General features: G+C 42.9%; 1 protein-coding gene across 1 annotated transcript in view; it reads left to right on the top strand.

The window, feature by feature from the left end:
- The window catches only part of NEK11 (NIMA related kinase 11), a 288,150-nt gene that overhangs the window by 193,353 nt on the left and 71,027 nt on the right, over positions 1-23,770 (top strand). The window contains 1 exon segment of the mRNA XM_052650027.1: positions 3,362-3,525. Coding sequence (XP_052505987.1) covers positions 3,362-3,525 — 164 coding nt within the window.

Genomic DNA, 23,770 nt, shown 5'->3' with positions numbered 1-23,770 from the left:
ATTGAATCTTCATAGCTACCCTGTTAGATTACCTTTTGTCCGCTTCACTAGAAAAAAAATAAAGCTCAGTAAATTCAAATCCCTCACTCAAGTTTCTTATTTAAGAGGTGGCAGAGCTAGATTGAAACCCTGATTCTCTAACACCAAATTCCATATTTTCCCCACTAGACATAAAATAATAGGCTCAGGTGGCACCAGTGGTAAAGAATTCATCTGCCAATGCAGGAGACGTGAGAGATGCTGGTTTGATCACTGGGCCGAGAAGATCGCCTGGAGTAGGAAATGGCAATGCACTCCAGTATTCTTACCGGGAAAATTCCATGAACAGAGGAGACTGGCAGGCTGCAGTCCATGGGGTCTCAGAGAGTTGGACATGACTGAGCACGCATGCGCTAGACATAAAACAGCAACAATGGGATGAAGACCAGTGCTCTGTGTTACAGTTTAGAAGGATAATTTTGTTTATAAGCCGGTCAGTTCAGTCACACAGTCATGTCCGACTCTTTGCAACCCCATGGACTGCAGCACGACAGGCTTATCTGTCCATCACCAACTCCTGGACCTTGCTAAAACTCGTGTCCATCAAGTCGGTGATGCCATCTAACCATCTCATCCTCTGTCGTCCCCTTCTCCTGCCTTCAGTCTTTCCCAACATCAGGGTCTTTCCTAATGGGTCAGTTCTTCACATCAGGTGGCCAAAATATTGGAGTTTCAGCTTCAGCATCAGTCCTTCCAATAAATATTCAGGACTGATTTCCTTTAGGATGGACTAGTTGGATCTCCTTGCAGTCCAAGGGACTCTCAAGAGTCTTCTCCAACACCACGGTTCAAAAGCACCAGTTCTCTGGCACTCAGCCAGAGATAGTCCAACTCTCATATCCATACATGACTACTGGAAAAACCATAGCTTTGACTAAATGAACTTTTGTCAGCAAAGTAATGTCTCTGGTTTTTAATGTGCTGTCTAGGTTGGTCATAACTTTTCTCCCAAGGAGTAAGTGTCTTTTAATTTCATGGCTGCAGTCACCACCTGCAGTGATTTTGGAGCCCCCCCAAAATAAAGTATTTGTTTTCACTGTTTCCCCATCTATTTGTCATGAAGTGCTGGGACCAGATGCCATGATCTTAGTTTTTTGAATGTTGAGTTTTAAGCCAACTTTTTCACTCGCCTCCTTATGGTAGAAAGTGAAGAGGAACTAAAGAACCTCTTGATGAAGGTGAAAGAGGAGAATGAAAAAGCTGGCCTAAAACTCAACATTCTAAAACCTAAGATCATGGCATCTGGTCCCATCACTTCATGGCAAATAGATGCGGAAACAATGGAAACATTGACAGACTTTATTTTCCTGGGCTCCAGAATCGCTGAAGATGGTGACTGCAGTCATGAAATTCAAAGATGCTTGCTTCTTGGAAGAAAAGTTATGACCAACCTAGACAGCATATTGAATAGCAGAAACATTACATTACCAACAAACATCTGTCTGGTCAAAGCTATAGTTTTTCCAGTAGTCATGTATGGATGTGAAAGTTGGACCATAAACAAGGCTGAGCATCAAAGAATTGATGCTTTTGAACTGTGACGTTGGAGAAGACCCTTGAGAGTCCCTTGGACTGCAAGGGGATCAAACCAGTCCATCCTAAAGGAAATCAGTCCTGAATATTTATTGGAAGGACTGATGCTGAAGCTGAAACTCCAATATTTTGGCCACCTGATGTGAAGAACTGACCCATTGGAAAAGACCCTGATGTTGGGAAAGATTGAAGGCAGGAGGAGAGGGGGACGACAGAGGATGAGATGGTTGGATGGCATCACCGACTTGATGGACACGAGTTTTAGCAAGGTCCAGGAGTTGGTGATGGACAGAGAAGCCTGGTGTGCTGCAGTCCAAGGGGTCACAAAGAGGGAGACACAGCTGAGCGACTGAACACCAACAACTACTACTAACGTGTACGAAGCCTAAATGCCCATGGTTTTAATAAGGTAGAGAGAGCACCATTATTTAACTTCCTCCCCTCCCCAAGGATGTTTCTTATTTCTAGGCTCCCATTAGCAAATTGGAATTGATATCACTGTGCTTTTTTGGGATCTTGGATTTTGAATGGATCGACAGATCCATTCTTAGCCTTTCTTGGTTGAAGACCATTATAAGCACCAACCAGACTTTCCTGGTGGCTCAGTGATAAAGAATACACGTGCCAGTGCAGGAGACACAGGTTCAATCCTTGGATCAGGAAGACCCCCTGGAGAAGGAAATGGCAACCCACTCCAGTTTTTTTGCCTGGGAAATTCCATGGGCAGAGGCACCAGGCAGGCTGCAGTCCCTGGGGTTACAAAGAGACAAACACAACTTAGCAATTGAACAGCAACAACAATATTTCTAGTTGGTAATAATATTTCATCAAGTAACTTAGGTAGCACTTCCTGGCAGCAGCTTAACTGGGTGGCCTTTCCTTGTTCTTTTTTTTTTTTTTAATTAAGAAATGCTTCATATTCATGTGAGTAAGTAGAACCTTTGTGATCTACAGCTCAAAAACATTCATAGCCTTAGGATTTTAACATTTCCCTCAGCTTGCCAATAATGACATTTCTATATATTCTATCCCTCTTGCCTGATCTCCCTACTAGTATTTTCTTTAAAAGAAGAAATTCCCAGGAAGAACGCTTATATTTGTCCCCTCCGCTGTGTCCACAAAAACTTTATGTGGATAGAAGAGTCTGGCGGCCAAGGCATCTTACTTTGCTTTTGGTCCTAAATCCCCTTATTTGTAATAATGATTCATGCCTCTGAATGTAAAGACTTTGCTGCTAAGTTGCTGCTAAGTCGCTTCAGTCATGTCCGACTCTGTGCGACCCCATAGATGGCCTCCTACCAGGCTCCTCTGTCCCTAGGATTCTCCAGGCAAGAACACTGGAGTGGGTTGCCATTTCCTTCTCCAATGCATGAAAGTGAAAAGTGAAAGTGAAGTCACTCAGTTGTGTCTGACTCTTAGCGACTTCATGGACTGCAGCCTACCAGGCTCCTCCGTCCATGGGATTTTCCAGGCAAGAGTACTGGAGTGGGGTGCCATTGCCTTCTCCTGTAAAGACTTTAGAAGAGGTCATTTCTTTTTGTTTCATGGTTTTATTCTTACAGTTTCAAAAAGTGGTTGCAGATAGAGCCATCCCTCCTTTCCTCCCTGGTTTCTGCTGAGTATTTATTACATTCTACTAGGTGCATTCAGGAAGCTAAGATTCCACTCTGAACTCCATGAAAGCTTTGTTAGTGTCAACAGAATACATATCTCTGGGATACGGGGGTCCTAGACTCATTATAATTTTAATGACCAACAGGACCTGACTTTTGCTTATTCTTTATTTCAGAGATCCCAGCAGACCCACTTGTGGCTGAAGAGTATTATGCTGATGTATTTGATTCCTGTTCTGAAGAAAGTGAGGAGAGTGAGGAAGAGAAAACAGTATTCTCAGTCAAGGATGAAGAGGTTGAGGATGAAGGACCCCAGCCTGTTTACAGGACAAACCAACAGGTAAACGTTGCTGCCAGCAGAAGCAGTGGAGCTGTCCAAGGTGCTGACCAGGCTATGCCTTCCCAGCAAGAGTCTTAGAAACCAAGTAGGAGAACTACGGTTTGTTATACAGGCTCTACATGATGTGTCATGATTTCAGAGGCCCAGGGGCAAACAGGGCCCCATGGGATTCTGTGAATCTGGATATGCTGATGAGGAAAGGGCTCGAGCACTCAGTACTGATTCAGGTGAGAGGATGAAACACACTACACTGTTTATACACTGAGGAGCACCCCACATATAGCTGCTGAATAAACATTTCATGTGTCTCTTTAGAAGAGAGAAGAGGATATTTAAAATTATACTGTTCTGCCTGGTAATCAGATTTTTGAGTCATGTCCCTGTGCATTAATTAGTTCTGGGGTTGAGGTCCAGAGATCTTGGGCTTAGGAGATGGTCTTCCTGGCCACTCCAGCCCTTGAAGTTCCCCCTTTACATACAGTGCTGGAATCTCTGAGTCCATGAACTTGCCATAGATTCTGTAACAATAACAATACTAGCTTCATCTGGGTCATACACGAAGAAACAGCCCTGCATGTGATTTCACTGGTGGTTGCCTGCAGGAGAGAGGAAAAGCAAGAGTTGTGCGAAGAAAAAGCAGATGACTCTGGGCTATTTATTCAATTTATACTCGATTTTCTTCTTAGGCCATAATCTGATAATCTTCCTAGTCCTAAACTTTCATAAGGTACAGAAGCCCTTTCACTAACTGGAAACATTAAGCTAGTAAGATAACAGTCAATCAAAGGCATCTGTGTTAATGGAGACTTAATTCAAGAGGATTTACTGAAGGTTGTCCAGAATCCATTCAATCCTATTTAATGAAGACTAGGCAATTCATCAGGATTGCCGGGAGAAATATCAATAACCTCAGATATGCAGATGACACCACCCTTATGGCAGAAAGTGAAGAGGAACTAAAAAGCCTCTTGATGAAAGTGAAAGAGGAGGGTGAAAATGTTGGCTTAAAACTCAACATTCAGAAAACGAAGATCATGGCATCTGGTCCCATCACTTCATGGGAAATAGATGGGGAAACAGTGGAAACAGTATCAGACTTTATTTTATGGGCTCCAAAATCACTGCCTATGATGACTGCAGCCATGAAACTAAAAGACGCTTACTCCTTGGAAGAAAAGTCATGACCAACCTAGATAGCATATTGAAAAGCAGAGACATTACTTTTCCAACAAAGGTCTGTCTAGTCAAGGCTATGGTTTTTCCTGTGGTCATGTATGGATGTGAGAGTTGGACTGTGAAGAGAGCTGAGTGCTGAAGAATTGATGATTTTGAACTGTGGTGTTGGAGAAGACTCCTGAGAGTCCCTTGGACTGCAAGGAGATCCAACCAGTCCATTCTGAAGGAGATCAGCCCTGGGTGTTCTTTGGAAAGAATGATGATGAAGCTGAAGCTCCAATACTTTGGCCCCCTCATATGAAGAGTTGACTCATTGGAAAAGACTCTGATGCTGGGAGGGATTGGGGGCAGGAGGAAAAGGGGACGACAGAGGATGAGATGGCTGAATGGCATCACTGACTCGATGGAAGTGAGTTTGAGTGAACTCTGGGAGTTGGTGATGGACAGGGAGGCCTGGCGTGCTGCGATTCATGGGGTCGCAAAGAGTCGGACACAATTGAGTGACTGAACTGAACTGAACTGAACTGAGGTAATTCATCATAATACTCAATGAATAAATCCAATAAGAAATGTTCTCAAGTTCTCCGTAAGAAAAAGAAAGAGGCAGGGAGAAGGGGATAGAGGGAGTGATATACAGCTGAGCAGAGAAAGGGATGAGAAAGAGATAAAAGATGAGAGAGAGAAATTGAGAGATAAATTCATGAAGAAAGAAACAAAAAATATTGAGAAAAGCAGAGTCCAGACAGTGAGGATTAAGCATACCAAAATAAAAACACTTCCCTTACACCATTTCCTTATTTTCTCCAATGCACTTGTAAACAGAAGCACCTCCTACCACAAATTGAAAATATAATCCCTACTTCTGTACCTCTGTCCTAAATAGCAGAGACTAATATTGTTACATTATTACAGAAACTTCACTCTGTGACTCTGGTTGCAAAGCGCACAATATGCAAAACACATCGGTTTCTGTCCAAAGCATCAAGTGATAAAATTTTAGCTACTAATACTCAGTTCAGTCGTTCAGTCGTGTCCGACTTTTGCGACCCCATGAATTACAGCACGCCAGGCCTCCCTTTAAATCACCATCTCCCGGAGTTCACTCAGACTCACGTCCATCGAGTCAGTGATGCCATCCAGCCATCTCATCCTCTGTCGTCCCCTTCTCCTCCTGCCCCCAATCCCTCCCAGCATCAGAGTCTTTTCCATTGAGTCAACTCTTCGCATGAGGTGGCCAAAGTACTGGAGCTTCAGCTTTAGCATCATTCCTTCCAAAGAAATCCCAGGGTTGATCTCCTTCAGAATGGACTGGTTGGATCTCCTTGCAGTCCAAGGGACTCTCAGGAGTCTTCTCCAACACCACAGTTCAAAAGCATCAATTCTTCGGCGCTCAGCCGTCTTCACAGTCCAACTGTCACATCCATACATACAAACTGGAAAAACCATAGCCTTGACTAGACGGAGCTTAGTTGGCAAAGTTATGTCTCTGCTTTTGAATATACTGTCTAGGTTGGTCATAACTTTTCTTCCAAGGAGTAAGCGTCTTTTAATTTCATGGCTGCAGTCACCATCTGCAGTGATTCTGGAGCCCCCCAAAATAAAGTCTGCCACTGTTTCCACTGTTTCCCCATCTATTTCCCATGAAGTGATGGGACCAGATGCCATGAGCTTAGTTTTCTGAATGTTGAGCTTTAAGCCAACTTTTTCTCTCTCCTCTTTCACTTTCATCAAGAGGCTTTTTAGTTCCTCTTCACTTTCTGCCATAAGGGTGGTGTCATCTGCATATCTGAGGTTATTGATATTTCTCCCAGCAATCTTGATTTCAGCTTGTATTTCTTTCAGTCCAGCGTTTCTCATGATGTACTCTGCATATAAGTTAAATAAGCAGGGTGACAATATACAGCCTTGATGTACTCCTTTTCCTATTTGGAACCAGTCTGTCGTTCCATGTCCAGTTCTAACTGTTGCTTCCTGACCTGCATACAGATTTCTCAAGAGGCAGGTTAGGTGGTCTGATAGTCCCATCTCTTTCAGAATTTTCCACAGTGTATTGTGATCCACACAGTCAAAGGCTTTGGCATAGTCAATAAAGCAGAAATAGATGTTTTTCTGGAACTCTCTTGCTTTTTCCATGATCCAGCGGATGTTGGCAATTTGAGCTCTGGTTCCTCTGCCTTTTCTGAAACCAGCTTGTACATCAGAGAGTACATGGTTCACATATTGCTGAAGCCTGGCTTGGAGAATTTTGAGCATTACTTTACTAGCATGTGAGATGAGTGCAATTATGTGGTAGTTTGAGCATTCTTTGGCATTGCCTTTCTCAGATGGTAAAGTGTCTAGATTTAAGGGTCTAGATCTGATAGATAGAGTGCCTGGTGAACTATGGAATGAGGTTCGTGACATTGTACAGGAGACAGGGATCAAGACCATCCCCATGGATAAGAAATGCAAAAAAGCAAAATGGCTGTCTGGGGAGGCCTTACAAATAGCTGTGAAAAGAAGAGAAGCAAAAAGCAAAGGAGAAAAGGAAAGATATAAGCATCTGAATGCAGCATTCCAAAGAATAGCAAGAAGAGATAAGAAAGCCTTCTTCAGCGATCAATGCAAAGAAATAGAAGAAAACAACAGAATGGGAAAGACTAGAGATCTCTTCAAGAAAATTAGAGATACCAAGGGAACATTTCATGCAAAGATGGCCTCGATAAAGGACAGAAATGGTATGGAGCTGACAGAAGCAGAAGATATTAAGAAGAGGTGGCAAGAATACACAGAAGAACTGTACAAAAAAGATCTTCATGACCCAGATAATCATGATGATGTGACCACTAATCTAGAGCCAGACATCTTGGAATGTGAAGTCAAGTGGGCCTTAGAAAGCATCACTATGAACAAAGCTAGTGGAGGTGATGGAATTCCAGTTTAGCTGTTTCAAATTCTGAAAGATGATGCTGTGAAAGTGCTGCACTCAATATGCCAGCAAATTTGGAAAATGCAGCAGTGGCCACAGGACTGGAAAAGGTCAGTTTTCATTCCAATCCCAAAGAAAGGCAATGCAAAAGAATGCTCAAACTACCACACAATTGCACTCATCTCACACACTAGTAAAGTAATGCTCAAAATTCTCCAAGCCAGGCTTCAGCTACTAATATTAGTACTTTAAAATATTTTCAATAAAATAAAACCGAAATCAGAAAACCAGAGGGATCACTTGCAGATCATGTGACCTTGTGCGAATCACTAAACCCCACTGTGCCCTGATTTCCCAATCTAATGAAGTAATTAATAATGAGTTTATTAGCTGTTATTAAGATAAAGCTATATAGCCATTTTGTGGCTTTTTTATGGTACTTCCAAAACTCCTTAATTCTAAACTTAAAGTTTATGTACTGCCCTCATGGTCCAGTGGTTAAGAATCTGCTTTCCAGAGTCCAGTTAAAGATGGTGGAGTAGGAGGATGTGTGCTCATCTCCTCCTGAGAGAGCATCAAAGTTGCAACTAGTTGTTGAACAACCATCAACAGGAGGACACTGGAATCCAACAAAAAAGAGATACCCCATGTCCAAAGACAAAGAAGAAGCTGCAGCAAGACAGCCAGACAGGAAGGGCTCTATCATGATAAAAATCAAATCCCATACCCATTTGTTGGGTGACCCACAAACTGGAGAACAATAATACCAAAGAAGTTCTCCCACTATTGTCAAAGTTTTGAATCCCATGTCAGGCTTCCCAGCCTGGGGATAATACAAAGGGACTGGGAATCCCTAGGGAATCTGGCCTTGAGGGCCAGCAGGATTTGATTATAGGCCTTCCAGAGGACTGAGGGAAACAGAGACTCCAGTCTTGAAAGGCACAAACAAAATTTTGCGCACCAAGACCCAGAGGAGAGGAACAGTGACCCCACAGGAGACTGAGCCAAAACTACCTGCTAGTGTTAGAGGGCTTCCTGTGGAGACGTGGGTTGGTATGGGCTCACCACAGGGATGGGGGCACTGGAAGGTCACCCTTGGCATAAACCCTGTTGGAATTCACCATTAATCCTATCATACAGCCTGTAGACCCCAAGGCTGGGTCACCTCAGGCCAAACAACTACTATGGAAGGAGTATAACCCCACCCATCAGCAGATAATTGGATTAAAGCTAAACTCAGCAAAGCCCTGCACACCAGAACAAGACCCAGCTTTCCCATCACCAGTCCTTCCCATCAAGAAACATACGCAAGCCTCTTAGCCTCATCCATCAGAGGGCAGATAGAAGAGGCAAGAAGAAGCACAGCCTCACAGTGGTTAAAACAAAAACCATATCACAGAAAGTTAATCATGATGAAAAAGCAGAAAGTTATGTCCCAGATGAAGGAACAAGATAAAATCCCAGAAAAACAACTAAATGAAGTGGAGATAGGCAACTTTTCAGAAAAAGAATTCAGATAATGATAGTGAAGATGATCCAGGATCTCAGGAAAAGAATGGAAGCAAAGACTGAGAACATGCAAGAAATGTTTACCAAAGATTTAGGACTGAAGAACAAACAGATGAATGATACACTAGAAGGAACCCATAGCAGAATAACTGAGGCAGAAGAAAGGATGAATGGCCTGGAGGACAGAATGGTGGAAATCACTGCCACAGAACAGAGTGTAGAAAAAAGAATGAAACAAAATGAAGACAGCCTAAGAGACATCTGGGACAAAAACACACCAACATTTGCATTATAGGGGTCCCAGAAGAAGAAGGAAAAGAACAAGGACCTGAGAAAATATTTGACGAGATAATAGCTAAAAAATTCCTGAATATGGGAAAGGAAATAGTCAACCAAGTCCAGGAAGCTCAGAGAATCTCAGGCAGGATAAACCCAAGGAGGAACACACCAAGACACAGTAATAAAACTGCCAAAAAGACAGAGATAATATATTAAAAGCAACAAGGGAAAAATGACAAATAACATACAAGGGAACTCCCACCAGGCTATCAGCTGATTTCTCAACAGAAACTCTACAAACCAGAAAGGAATGGCATGATACATTTAAAGTGATAAAAGGGAAGAACCTAACAACCAAGAATACTCTACCCAGTAAGACTCTCCTTCAGATCTGATGGAGACATCAAAAGCTTTAAAGACAAGCTAAAGTTAAGAGAATTCAGCACCACAAATCAGCTGTACAACAAATGCTAAAGGAACTTCTCTAGGCAGGAAACACAAAAGAAGGGAAAGCCATACAGAAAATAAACTCAAAACAATTAAGAAAATGGTAATAGGATAATACATATAGATAATTGCCTTAAATGTAAATGGATTAAATGCACCTACCAAAAGACATAGACTGGCTGGGTGGATGAAAACATGTGCATGTATGCACTTCCACTTACCACATCACTCTGCTTGACACCCCTAAATCGAATGTAATTATTTTATATTGTTAAGTTAATCATGTTCCCATTATGGCTTGCAATTGTAATTATCTTTTATTGTTTGTCTCCCTATTGATTGTGAAATCACAATCTGTGTGGATCATAGTCTGTGTGGATCACAACAGACTGTAGAAAAATCTCAGAGAGATGGGAATCCCGACCACCTTACCTGCCTCCTGAGAAATCTGTAGGCAGGTCAAGAAGCAACAGTTAGAACTGGACATGGAACAACAGACTGGTTCCAAATCTGGAAAAGAGTATGTCAAGGCTGTAGATTGTCACCCTGCTTATATGCAGATTATATCAGGTAAAATGACCAGCTGCATGAAGCACAAGCTTAAATCAAGATTGCCAGGAGAAATATCAATAAACTTAGATATGCAGATGACTCCACCCTAATGCCTGAAAGTAAAGAAGAACTAAAGAGACTCTTGATGAGCAAAATGAGAAAGAAGAACCTCAGTGTAGTGTCCCTTCGGCAGTGCCATCACTTCCTGCTGGGTCAGGGCCTGAAAACTGTGACCTTCAGAAGAACCAGGATTGCAGCAATTAAGTATCTGACTTTATCCTTAACACCTGAACTGAGGAGACTCTTGAGAGTGCTTGGAGCGCAAGGAGATCAAACCAGTTGATCCAAAAGGAAATCAGCTGAATATTCATTGCAAGGACTGTTGCTGAAGTGAAGCTCCAATACTTTGGCCATGTGATTTGAAAAGATGACTCATTGGAAAAGACTGAGATACTGGGAAGAATTGAAGGCAATAGAAGAATGTGGCAGCAGAGGATGAGATAGATAGATAGCATCATCAACTCAATACACATGACTTTGAGCAAACATCAGGAGATATAGTGGAGGACAGAGGAGCCTGGTGTGCTTCAGTCCATGGGGTCGCAAAGAGTTGTAAAATGTGTTTTTGTATTTCCTTTAGGTTCAGCTTACTAGTTTATAGTAACATTCTCTTCCAAAGATCTGATTAAACACTGCTTACTTCTTGCATCTTAAAAAAAAAAAAAAAAAAAAGAGACTCTTGATGAAAGTGAAAGAGGACATGGAAGCAACCTAGATGTCCATCAGCAGATGAATGGATAAGAAAGCTGTGGTACATATACACAATGGAGTATTACTCAGCCGTTAAAAAGAATACATTTGAATCAATTCTAATGAGGTAGATGAAACTGGAGCCTATTATACAGATTGAAGTAAGCCAGAAAGAAAAACACCAATACAGTATACTAATGCATATATATGGAGTTTAGAAAGATGGTAATGATAACCCTGTATGCGAGACAGCAAAAGAGACACAGATGTATAGAACAGTCTTTTGGACTCTGTGGGAGCGGGAGAGTGGGATGATTTGGGAGAATGGCACTGAAACATGTATAATATCATATGTAAAACAAATCACCAGTCCAGGTTTGATGCATGATACTGGATGCTTGAGGCTGGTGCACTGGGACAACCCAGAGGGATGGTACGGGAGGGAGGAGAGAGCGGGGTTCGGGATGGGGAACACGTGTATACCTGTGGCAGACTCATGTTGATGTATGGCAAAACCAATACAATATTTTAAAGTAATTAACCTCCAATTAAAATAAATAAGTTAAAAAATTTCAAGCGGAAAAAAAAAAGTGAAAGAGGAGAGTGATAAAGTTGGCTTAAAGCTCAGCATTCAGAAAACAAAGATCATGGCATCCAGTCCCATCACTTCATGGCAAATAGATGGGGAAACAATCGAAACAGTGACAGACTTTATTTTTGGGGGTCCAGAATCTGCAGATGGTGACTGCAGCCATGAAATTTAAAAAGACACTTGCTCCCTGGAAGGAAAGTTACGACCAACCTAGACAGCATATTAAAACACAGACATTACTTTGCCAACAAAGGTCCGTCTCATCAAAGCTATTGTTTTTCCAGTAGTCATGTATGGATGTGAGAGTTGGACCATAAAGAAAGCTGAATGCCAAAGTATTGATCCCTTTGATCTGTGGTGTTGGAGAAGACTCTTGAGAGTCCCTTGGACTGCAAGGACATCCAAACAGTCCATCCTAATGGAATTCAGTCCTGAATATTCATTGGAAGGACTGATGCTGAAGCTGAAACTCCAATACTTTGGCCACCTGATGTGAAGAACTGACCCTTTGGAAAAGACCCTGATGCTGGGAAAGATTGAAGACAGGAGGAGAAAGCATAACAGAGGATGAGATGGTTGGATGGCATCACTGACTCAATGGACATGAGTTTGAGCAAGCTCTGGGAGTTGGTGATGGACAGGGAAGCCTGGTGAGCTGCAGTCCATGGAGTTGCACAGAATCGGACACGACTGAGGGATGGAACTGAACTTATTTTGAAAATTGATAAGCATATTTTACTATTGTCATTATGTAACTGTTACTCATTTAGTATCAATGTACTTATCAGAATTAATAAAAGCATCAATTCTTCAGTGCTCAGCTTTCTTTATAGTCCAAATCTGACCTCCATACATGACCACTGGAAAAACCATAGCCTTGACTAGATGGACCTTTGTTGGCTAAGTAATGTCTCTGCTTTTTAATATGCTGTCTAGGTTGGTCATAACTTTTCTTCCAAGGAGTAAGCATCTTTTAATTTCATGGCTGCAGTCGCCATCTGCAGTGATTTTGGAACCCCAAAAAATAAAGTCTGACACTGTTTCCACTGTTTGCCCATCTATTTCCCATGAAGTGATGGGACCGGATGGCATGATCTTAATTTTCTGAATGTTGAGCTTTAAGCCAACTTTATCACTTTCCTCTTTCATCAAGAGGCTCTTAGTTCTTCTTCACTTTCTGCCATAAGGGTGGTGTCATCTGCATATTTCTCCTGGCAATCTTGATTCCAGCTTGTGCTTCATTCAGCCCAATGTTTCTCATGATGTACTCTGCATATAAGTCAAATAAGCAGGGTGACAATATACAGCCTTGACGTACTCCTTTCCTGATTTGGAACCAGTCTGTTGTCCCATGTCCAGTTCTAACTGTTGCTTCCTGACCTGCATACAGGTTTCTCAAGAGGCAGGTCAGGTGGTCTGGTATTCCCATCTCTCTCAGAATTTTCCATAGTTTTTTGTGATCCACACAGTCAAAGACTTTGGCTTGGTCAGTAAAGCAGAAATAGATGTTTTTCTGGAACTCTCTTGCTTTTTCGATGATCCAGTGGATGTTGGCAATTTGATTTCTGTTCCTCTGCCTTTTCTAAAACCAGCTTGAACATCTGGAAGTTCATGGTTCACGTATTGCTGAAGCCTGGCTTGGAGAATTTTGAGCATTACTTTACTAGCATATTAGATGAGTGCAATTGTGTGGTAGTTTGAGCATTCTTTTGCATTGCCTTTCTTTGGGATTGGGATGAAAACTGACCTTTTCCAGTCCTGTGGCCACTGCTGCATTTTCCAAATTTGCTGGCATATTGAGTGCACTCTTGTCAGTTGTTTCTCTGCATCAATAAGCAGAGCATCAGTAACCCTTTTATCACAAGCCCTTATCATGCTGTTGATGGCTCCTCTGTGAAGTCTGTGGTCACTGAATTGGAACCAGCCTCTCAGATCTCAAGAGAATGGAGTTTATAGCTGTCATCATAACAAGGTTCTCAACAGTATTTGTGGGACCTGTCACTGAAAAGTGTTTCCTGTGCCCTGACATACATGTTTTAGGGCTGCGGACTGAAGGTGTTTCTGTAGACTCTTGTCCTCCCCTTGTTGCCATGACCAGTGCTTCCCTCTCCACCACCAGTCAGCACTTTCATAGCATCATCTTTTAGGATTTGAAATAGCTCAACTGTATTTCCATCACCTCTACTAGCTTTGTTTGTAGTGATGCTTCCTAAGGCCCGCTTGACTATGCGTTCCAGGATGTCTGGCTCTAGGTGAGTGATTACACCATCGTGGTTATCTGGGTCATGAAGATCTTTTTTGTACAGTTCTTCTGTGTACTTTTGCCACCTCTTCTTAATATCTTCTGCTTCTGTTAGCTCCATACCATTTCTGTCCATTAGGGCCAGTGATTAATTCTGGGCAGTAATTTTGCTCTGTAGGCTATGCCTCCATAGCATGTGGTATGATAGAATGTGACTGATTGTAAATTATTATTGTCTTCTGTAAAGCTGCTCCCATACATGTTGGTGTTTGGTCTCACAAAGCCCTGCTGGGTAGTTATTCTTGCCCCAATTTTCCAGATGAGGAAACTGAATTTCTAAGGCTATGCAGTTGGGGTAGGGTTGGAACCATGTTTCAGGCCCAGGTTCATCACATTTTCAAGCTGTTTTTTCTAGGACCCAAAGTATACCATACTAGAATGGACTTGGACTAAGAATGGACTTGGCATGAGGAGACATGTTAACTGAGTAGATTGTATTAGAGATAGGTAATTATAGCCCCATTTGTCCTTCAGTATAGTTTCCCCTTCCCCAAAGGTTGTGAGCGTGGGATTGTGGTGAGTACTTACCCTTCTCTTTTTAGGTTATTTTATTAGCAGCACACAATTTGAAGTTTTAGAATCATGGGCTGAGACCCAGTCACTGTTGGCTTTGTGAACTGGATGATACCTCCAGCCACCTCCTCCCCTGCTCCCTAGTCTTGCCATTGGCCTGAGCACCCAGAGTCTGCTTAGGTGATCATCTTACTTGTGTATTTTACTTGAGTCATCAGGTTAGAGTTGATATTCTCTTCCTTCAGATGGAACAGAAGTCACATGGTTTCTATTTTGATGGAAGAAGTGCTTTATAAAAGAAAGACAGCCACAGGCTTCACTGGGATTGATTGCAGGGTCCCTTGTGCCACCCATGACAATCTTTTCAGCAGCAGTTTCTCCAGAGCAATTTTGTGAAGCACCTATTTGTCAGTTGTTTCTCTGCATCAATAAGCAGAGCATCAGTAACCCCTTTATCACAAGCCCTTATCATGCTGTTGATGGCTCCTCTGTGAAGTCTGTGGTCACTGAATTGGAACCAGCCTCTCAGATCTCAAGAGAATGGAGTTTATAGCTGTCATCATAACAAGATTCTCAACAGTATTTGTGGGACCTGTCACTGAAAAGTGTTTCCTGTGCCCTGACGTACATGTTTTAGGGCTGCGGACTGAAGGTGTTTCTGTAGACTCTTGTCCTCCCCTTATTGCCATGACCAGTGCTTCCCTCTCCACCACTAATCAGTATCCTGAATCCCCCTGTAATGCAGACACGAGGTGGGCCATGATGACGTGACACAGAGCTCCCTCAGGAAAGACCCTGCTGTTTAGGGGCTGGCTTTCATTGACACTCGTTTGAGGAAAGCTCTTAGGACCATGATGTCTGTTCTTACTAAGATGGAAAGCTGTAAAGGCCCATTTCTCAGCTACTTCTGAAATTTTCAATACTTTTTCACCAAATCCTCCACTGATTTTGAAACGCTCTGCACAGTGAAACATTAGGAAAAGCAAGAATGACCTTGGAATGGTCTGAGGACTCCTGGAGCAGATCGTTATGGGAGAAGGTGCCTCTAAGAGTGTCTTCTGCTAGTGGAGTCATTTGTTTAATCAAGGCATAATTATTATAATAATAAGAGCTAATGTTCCCAGAACCTTTACCCTATGTCTAGTACTTGATGTGCTATGTCTGTTTAGGTCCTTTGGGAAGCTTTTTGTCTATAATTGATTATTGTATGAAGCACTGACTTTGAGACTCAGGTCCCTTGGAAGATGAGACTGTTGGGCTTTCCTCACTTTGCATAAGAGGAAACTGAGGCCTGATGAGGTGAAGGACCTCTCCAGGGCCACACAGCTAGTAAGTAGCAGAGGCGGACTCTCTGCCCCTGTCTGTAGCCCTTCCTTAGACGGTCTCCTGCTTGGCAGTTACTGCTCCTCCACCGTGAGGAGAGGATAGCCGAGGGGCTGCTGCAGAGGGTCCTCTGCAGAGAGCTGCTTTACTGAAGACAATTACTGATCTGTGTACAAGGCAAAGTCTGTCCCAGTTTGAGGAAAAGTGCTGAGTTATGAAAATTAAACCTAAAATGAACCCGCTTCCCACCTCTGTTGTAGGATACAGATTTCTCTCCTCCTACTCTTTTTTAATTTTTTATAGAAGGTGCCAGAACTCTTGAGTCCAAATGGTAAGACTGATTTGCCTCCTGTTTTGCATAGTCAGAGCTCCTTAATCGAGCTATTTGCATCTTGCATTGCATCAGTTGGAGTCAGTTCTGAGCAGCAGCCAGCACTGCTGCTGAGTCATCTCTCCATCAATATCCCCTGGCCTGTGGCCCAGGTGGTAGAGCAGCCAGCCCTGCTGAAGGCTAGTGAAATCACAGTTTAGGTGTCATTCCTTCCAGGTAACAGGCCTCTGTAGACTCAGCTTATGTTGCTGAAAGCAGTGACTTTGATGTTACAGTTTCCACCCCAACCCCATTCCAGCCCTCATCGGCATAGTCATTCCCCCTTCCCTCTCTGCCATTTCTGGTCCAGGGTAAAGCACAGTGCATTGCTGGTCAGGTGGGGGCCAGCAAAACCTTGCTCTTGTCAGGACACAGCACAGCAGGCTTTGCAGAAGGCTGTAGTCCCTCCATCTTTTTAGTTAGATCCATTCTTGTGTTCAAGGTCATACCTACCCCTCTAGCCCTAACACCAAAGCACAGAGGGCAAAAGGAGGTGATAGATGGATTACGACAGAGCACACATGCAGAAGGGCAGATCTGTGTGGTCCTTCTAGGGTGCTGGAGGCCTCTGCCACCTCCTTGTTGATGGTCACCGAGGTGCACAGGTGGGTGGGGGGTGAGGGCCCAGTGGCCTGCACGGCGCTTGGCTGCTGCATGTTCCTGAGGCCAGGGTGAGAGTGGTATAGAGGTGTGTGCTGGTTTGCACAGAGCCGACTGACTTGAAGTGGCATCTTCAGGGCTTTTCTCTCCACCCTCTCCCCGCACCCCTGCATACACACCAATTCCCATCCCTCTCTGCCATCAGAGCTGGGGTCCCTGACCATAAGAGAATCTGCAAAGAATGAAAATCCTCCTAAACAGCCCTCGCAAATGAAAGGTCCATCCCAGGTCCATCCCACTATTTTGTGATTGAATTACACAGAGAAATTTAATTTTCTTTTCTCATCAAGTTTTACATCTGGAAAGCATCTGGGTGTTCAGTCTGGGAGGAAGTGGGTGTGGCACATCTGGGATGTTGTTGGAGGTGCTGTCCTTCCATTAACCTGCTGACCTGGGAGCTCATGGGTCCACGTCATATCAGAGAAAGTGACAAGTCTTAGTGAAGAATAAACAGCCACCTCAGCTCACCTGGCCCCGCACTATGTCCTTTCTGTGCTTTGTCCCATGTGCTCACGAGCACTGTCTAGGAGTAAGTTTCCTCATCTGCCAAATGAGGAAACTTAAAGTAGAAAGAATAACCAATTTCCTAGGTCACTCAGTGTACTGGAGAGCTGGAATTCAAACCAGCAAGCACCCTGTATCCACTAGACATTCTGAGTGAGCACAGCACTTACTGGAGAAGCTGGCAAAGGAGATGATGAGGAAATGCTGGGGACCCAGATTTGGATGTGTGAAAATGGAGCATCTGATGATTTAAAATTATGTTCAAAACACAGGGCCAAGTTCCCACTTCCTCTGTGGGGTTTATATAGGAAGAGAGCTAGAAATGGAGTCAGAAACAGGAAGCTGCAATGAGGCAGTGTGTGCCTCGAGGTCCCTTTTGGAACACGAACATTCTTTCTCTTTCTGCTCCAGGAAACCTCCTCCAACTGCAGGACTTTCTCCCATGGACTCTTGGGCTGTGATGTGTGAAGAGACAAAGCTTGTGAGCTGTTGGGAGGGAGGGGAGTGGTGGGGGCAGCCCCCCTCCAGCTGCTGGAACTGGGAACAAGGCAGTAGGGGAGCACCCTCCTAACCAGCCCCTTAAACCCCGCTGCCCATGGTCCTAGTGGGCTTCGTGGCACCACTCTGTCAGTCCTGTTTTCTTTTTTCTTCTCTCCACTCTTTACATTTCCAACTATAACCCAGAATATCTGATGAGTAGTTCTGTAATGAATTCCCATGTGTGTCTGTGAAACCCTAAAGCAACCGCGGATGCTGACCTGCCACAAACCTGACGCTGACAAGCAGCAGTGCAGTTAGGAGGCTTTGATGATGTGGAGGGAACACATGAAGTGTGGACACCCTGACAGTCATGTCCAGCTGTCCCCAGTGCAGTGACAGAGGCATCCCATATTTCAGGAGCTGGGTGGGGGCGGGGGAGGGGGCTTGATTGCAGTTTAAGCTTTGCAGATGTGGCTCTATACAAACTACAGTATTTGGGGTTGCCTCTAGGAACTAAAGATAAAAATGTAAGATGCTGTGTAGCTCTAGTTTAGTATAAACCTTATAACTGTATTTTTACTATTGTGTCCTTTTAAGATCATGCAGATGAGAATATTTTTAAGATGACCCAGCAATCCCACTGCTGGGCATACACACCGAGGAAACCAGAATTGAAAGAGACACATGTACCCCAATGTTCATCGCAGCACTGTTTATAATAGCCAGGACATGGAAACAACCTAGATGTCCATCAGCAGATGAATGGATAAGAAAGCTGTGGTACATATACACAATGGAGTATTACTCAGCCATTAAAAAGAATACATTTGAATCAGTTCTAATGAGATGGATGAAACTGGAGCCAATTATACAGAGTGAAGTAAGCCAGAAAGAAAAACACCAATACAGTATACTAACATATATATATGGAATTTAGAAAGATGGCAATGATGACACTGTAGGCAAGACAGCAAAAGAGACACAGATGTGTAGAGCAGACTTTTGGACTCAGAGGGAGAGGGAGAGGGAGAGGGTGGAATGATTTGGGAGAATGGCATTGAGACATGTATACTATCATGTAAGAAACGATTCGCCAGTCTATGTCCGATGCAGGATACAGGATGCTTGGGGCTGGTGCACGGGGATGACCCAGAGAGATGTTATGGGGAGGGAGGTAGGAGAGGGGCTCATGTTTGGGAACGCATGTACACCCGTGGTGGATTCATGTCAATGTATGGCAAAACCAATACAGTATTATAAAGTAAAATAAAGTTTAAAAAAAAATTTACAGTTAAAACAACAAAAAAAAAGAATTTGGTCCATTGTGCCTATCCAGGTATTAGATTCCAACAAAATATTGCTCAGAGGAAACCTTCCTGGATTGCTTTATGAGATTTTTACGTTTTCTAGGAAGCAGAATCCTCTCATTATATGTGTGCATACATATATAGTTGTGGCCAAGGTGCATAAATCTGTGATTCAGATAATAAGGGGTCAAGTTCCTGGGTCTATAGGAATCTGTAGGATCACAGAATATGTAGAAAAAAATAAGTCTGCTAGAATGTGGAACTGGGAGGATTAGTGAACCTGTTCCAGAGAGGATGAGCCACAAAGCCAGGAAAGCCTGGGAGACCAGCGAGCGCGAGCCTCAGTTGCGCTGAGAAAGCAGCCTGCTGCTCATGTATCCCACATGTGGCTTTCACCTCTTGAAAGCTGTGTGTCCCCTCAGTGCCTGAGGGTGTACACCCCATGGTGGCCACAGGGGACAAAAGCTTGTAGCAATGGCTTCAACCTACAGAGGGGTCATCATCTGAAAGGTGATGTTCTTCATCTGGGGCCATTTGGGAGGCTGCAACAGAAATTTTCCCAGAAGGCTCATGACAGGGATTTCACCAAAGGAAGTTCTAGTTTGTGCGGAGCCTGTGAGGTCATGTCTGTCTCTGGGGTTACCTCAGAGGCAGACAGAAAATAGCCTTATCATAGAACAGCTGGGAGCCAAGAAGAAAAGGCAGATGGAAGCAGAAGATACACAGTCCGCTGGCCTGGAATGAAGCTTTGCAAATAAACACCTCTGAAAGAATTCAGTGGGAGAAATGTGTCCAAAGTTTTGGCAGGGTTGAGAAGCTATGAATTTAGGTAAAATCTGCTGGTGAGGTAGAAACAGAGGAATATTTTATTTGACTACGTTGCCTTGATGTTTGCTTTTCTTTCATCAGCATATTCACGAAGGGTTTATTGGTTGCCAGCTCTGAGCTCATAATGACTCAACAGGCATGGTCCCTGCCCTCATGGAGCAAATACTAACAAACAAAGCTTTAATTGTATCCTTGGGTAAGTGTCTCAAAAGAAACAGGCACTGTGATATGTCGACTGGATTGGTGGCAGAAACAAACTCAATTCAAATAGGGGGATCTCCGAGCAGGTGACCTACAGTTGAGATCTGAGGGATGAGAAGGACAATCATGTCGTATGTGAGGCAAGAGCACTGTCAGCCAGTGAGAAGGCCTCAAAGTGGGAAAGATCTTACATGGCTGGAGCACTGTTAGACAGAGAAGTGGAAAGACATGATATTGGAGAAATGAGCAGGAGCTAAGTTATACAGGGTGTGGCCAGCTGTGAGGGGATTTTATTCTGTACATAGTGACAAAGTCGTGGCTATTGTGAAGGAAATGGATTAAAGCAACACCACGGGGGAGGCAGAGAGTAAAGTAAGGAGGCCATGCAGGCTCCAGGCAAGAAGTGGACTTGAGCTCTGGTAGTTGTTGGGTTTTTATTTGTTTGATTTTAATGTGTTTCTCAACTTGGCTTGTGTAATCCAACCAGCATGGAAAACATTGATCAAAGGAGTTGATGGGGGTATGTACTGCTGAAAGACCAATGAGTCACTAGGGTACTGGCAAGAATACCCCTGGGGTGTGAAATGGATTACCTATCTGAAATGGTGGGTTGAGGCCATATCTGTCTCCCTCAACTTTGTACACATCAGTACATAATTGGCATTTAATACACATCACCTGAATTGAACAAAGCTAAATGATGAAATGGCTTTGTGTGAGTATATACGTTCATGTGTGTGTGAACTAAATTACCACAACTCAAGTGAAAGCTCTAAAGTGAGGAGATACTCTGGATTATTTAGTCAGACAGAACTGGCTGATAATTAAATGAGAAACTGTGATTTTTCCAGCTCTGTGACAATATCACCTGATTTCCTCCTCTGCTATGCCTGCTATTAGAAATGAATTCCTCTGCTGAAGCACAAGTATCCTGAGATAATTTATAAGCCTTATCAATCATCTTTGTATTAATGAATCTATCATATCTTTTCTTGAAGGAAAGGACACTTTAATAGGAAGGAAGTTGAAAAAAGTATGAAGACATTAAAACTGATTATGGAGAAAATAAACTGCTTGGAATGGCTGGAATGTGAAGAAAAGGGCCAGAGCAGAGAGAGAAGGGGTTTCCTAATGTTCACACTCTTTGACTCACTAATTTCATTTCTGAACAGTAACCTAAAGCAATAACAGCAAACATGGGGCAAAGATAGACGTTGCAATATTATTTATGAAAAAAAAAATGAAAGCAATCTACAATAACAGGGCATAGAGAAATAAATTCATATGGCTTTAGGGCAGTAGTGTGTAGCTATTAAAATTATGTTTCTGAAGAATTTTTAATAACATAGGATGAAAATCCAAACAAAGGTGTATGTGTGTCTATGTATTCTATGTATACCATACATATATATTATAATCTCAAATAGCTAATAAATCTACCTAGAAAAGACCATGTGTATATTTTTGTGGATATGTATGTTTACATTATGGAATTTGGGGTATGTATTTTTCTTTTTCTAGATTAAAAATAAATATGGATTATTAGAGAATATATTATAACAACTACCCTTTCCACTTAGAGGGTATCTTCCTAGAGGCTCAGCTGGTAAAAAATCTGCCTGCAATGCAGGAGACCCGGGTTTGATCCCTTGGTTGGGAAGATCCCCTGGAGAAGGGAATGGCTACCCACTCCAGTATTCTTGTCTGGAGAATTCCATGGACAGAGGAGCCTGGTGGACTAGAGTCCATGGGGTCACAAGAGTTGGACACAACTAACTTTTACTTCTGCTTAGAAGAAATTTTGAATTTATTAACCAAATTACTGCATCTGTTTCTGAAACAAATCTGGGTGTTTGACTGAACTTGAATCTGTGGGACAGTTTTTCAGAGCTGAATCTTAAAAGATGTTCCTCAAGCCTCTAAGGCATGATCTCATTAGAGAGGTTGATGGTTAGTAGGGAAGGAGACTTGAAAAATATCTAAGGAACCATTGGTCAGCAGGGAGCAATTAGGTTTTTACAACAGCATTTGAAAATGAGATTCCTAGCACTTGGCTGGTGACACCATGATGTGGCTCCTAAGGAGACACAAGTGCTCCACAGGCCACTGAGCTCAGGCAGAGATCAATTTAAACTGTGAAGCAAGGAGAAGATGTAGAATTTCCAATCAGCAGCATAATTCCTGCATTGCGCCAGCCATGATATATTCCCAAAAGGTCTTTTTCATGACTGCAATTCTTGCTGAGTGCAAACACGGTACAGACCCAAGAAACATGGAGTTCATTTCCATTTGCCCCTTTTTCTCATGGGGTGAGTGTATTTCTATTGAGATCATTTGTGTTCATTAAATGATAATTTCCAGAACACTAGGAACGAGCTGATTGCCACATTAAATTGTACTACAGTAAAACAAGCTCTTTAACGCCTTTCCTAAACTACTATGTGAAAAATGTAGAACCTGATATTTGTTATAAATTGTCTCCTTGTCAAAATAGACAAAATTTCATTCAAATGTTAAAAGGTGTAAGTGTTAGTCGCTCAGTCGTGTCCAACTCTTTGCAATGCCATGGATTGTAGTCTGCCAGGCTTCTTTGTCCATAGGATCCTCCAGGCAAGAGTGCTGGAGTAGGTTGCCATTCCTTTCACCTGGGGCTCTTTCTGACCCAGGAATTGAACCCAGGTCTCCTGCATTGCAGGCAGATTCTTTACCATATGAACCGCCAGGGAAGCCATTTATAACCATTAGTATTGCTTATGTTGATCCTTAGGCTTTTCCAGATTTGACCAGTAGAGAAAATATGTATGTGGAGATAGAGATGGACATAGGTTGGTTTGTCTCAACCAGGGGAGATTTGCCCCTTATAGGCATTTGGCATTGTCCAGGGACATTTTTGGTTTTCCAATTTCAGAATCAAAGGAAGGGCTGATGGGAGTGTCTTACTGGCATCTGGTGGTCAAGGGGAGGGATGTTGCTAAAACTAAACATCTCTCGGTGCACTAACCAGAATTGTCCAGCTCAAATGTGAGTAGTGCCTGGTTGGGAAACTTTGATGTATGTGGATAGATGGAGTGATAACATAAGTATGGTAGAGCAGTGACATCAGGGAAAAAAGGTAAGTGGGAGTTTTCACACTATTTTTCAAGTTTCCTGTAAGTCTGAAAATATTTCAAAATTTTACAAAGTTTTCAATAGGTACTGGCACCTTAAACTGTAATACCCTATTCTGCAGCCTAGAGATAGAAAATGATGTGTCCCTTGTTGAGAATGAAGGTTCAGCTTGGTCATTGCCCATGACCTCTGGCATTGCAGTCTCCAGGGGCAGGAAGGGAAGTCAGCAAAAGTCCCAAGTGCCCACAGGGCTCATGGATGGATTTGCTTACTCCACTATAAGACATCACGCCCCTTGGGTTGAGGCCATATTTAGATGAGCATTGTTGTTCTGCTTAAACTGCTCTTTCCATCTGGAGTCAGAGGCTGCTAATGAAGAGCCCACCCCTCCCACCTCTCCCTCTTTAGCTACATCTTATTTCCAGGCTATACCCTG

This window comes from Budorcas taxicolor, chromosome 1, assembly GCF_023091745.1.
Source record: "Budorcas taxicolor isolate Tak-1 chromosome 1, Takin1.1, whole genome shotgun sequence".
NCBI classification, from domain to species: Eukaryota; Metazoa; Chordata; class Mammalia; order Artiodactyla; family Bovidae; genus Budorcas; species Budorcas taxicolor.
This window is presented reverse-complemented; position numbering and strand designations above follow the sequence as displayed.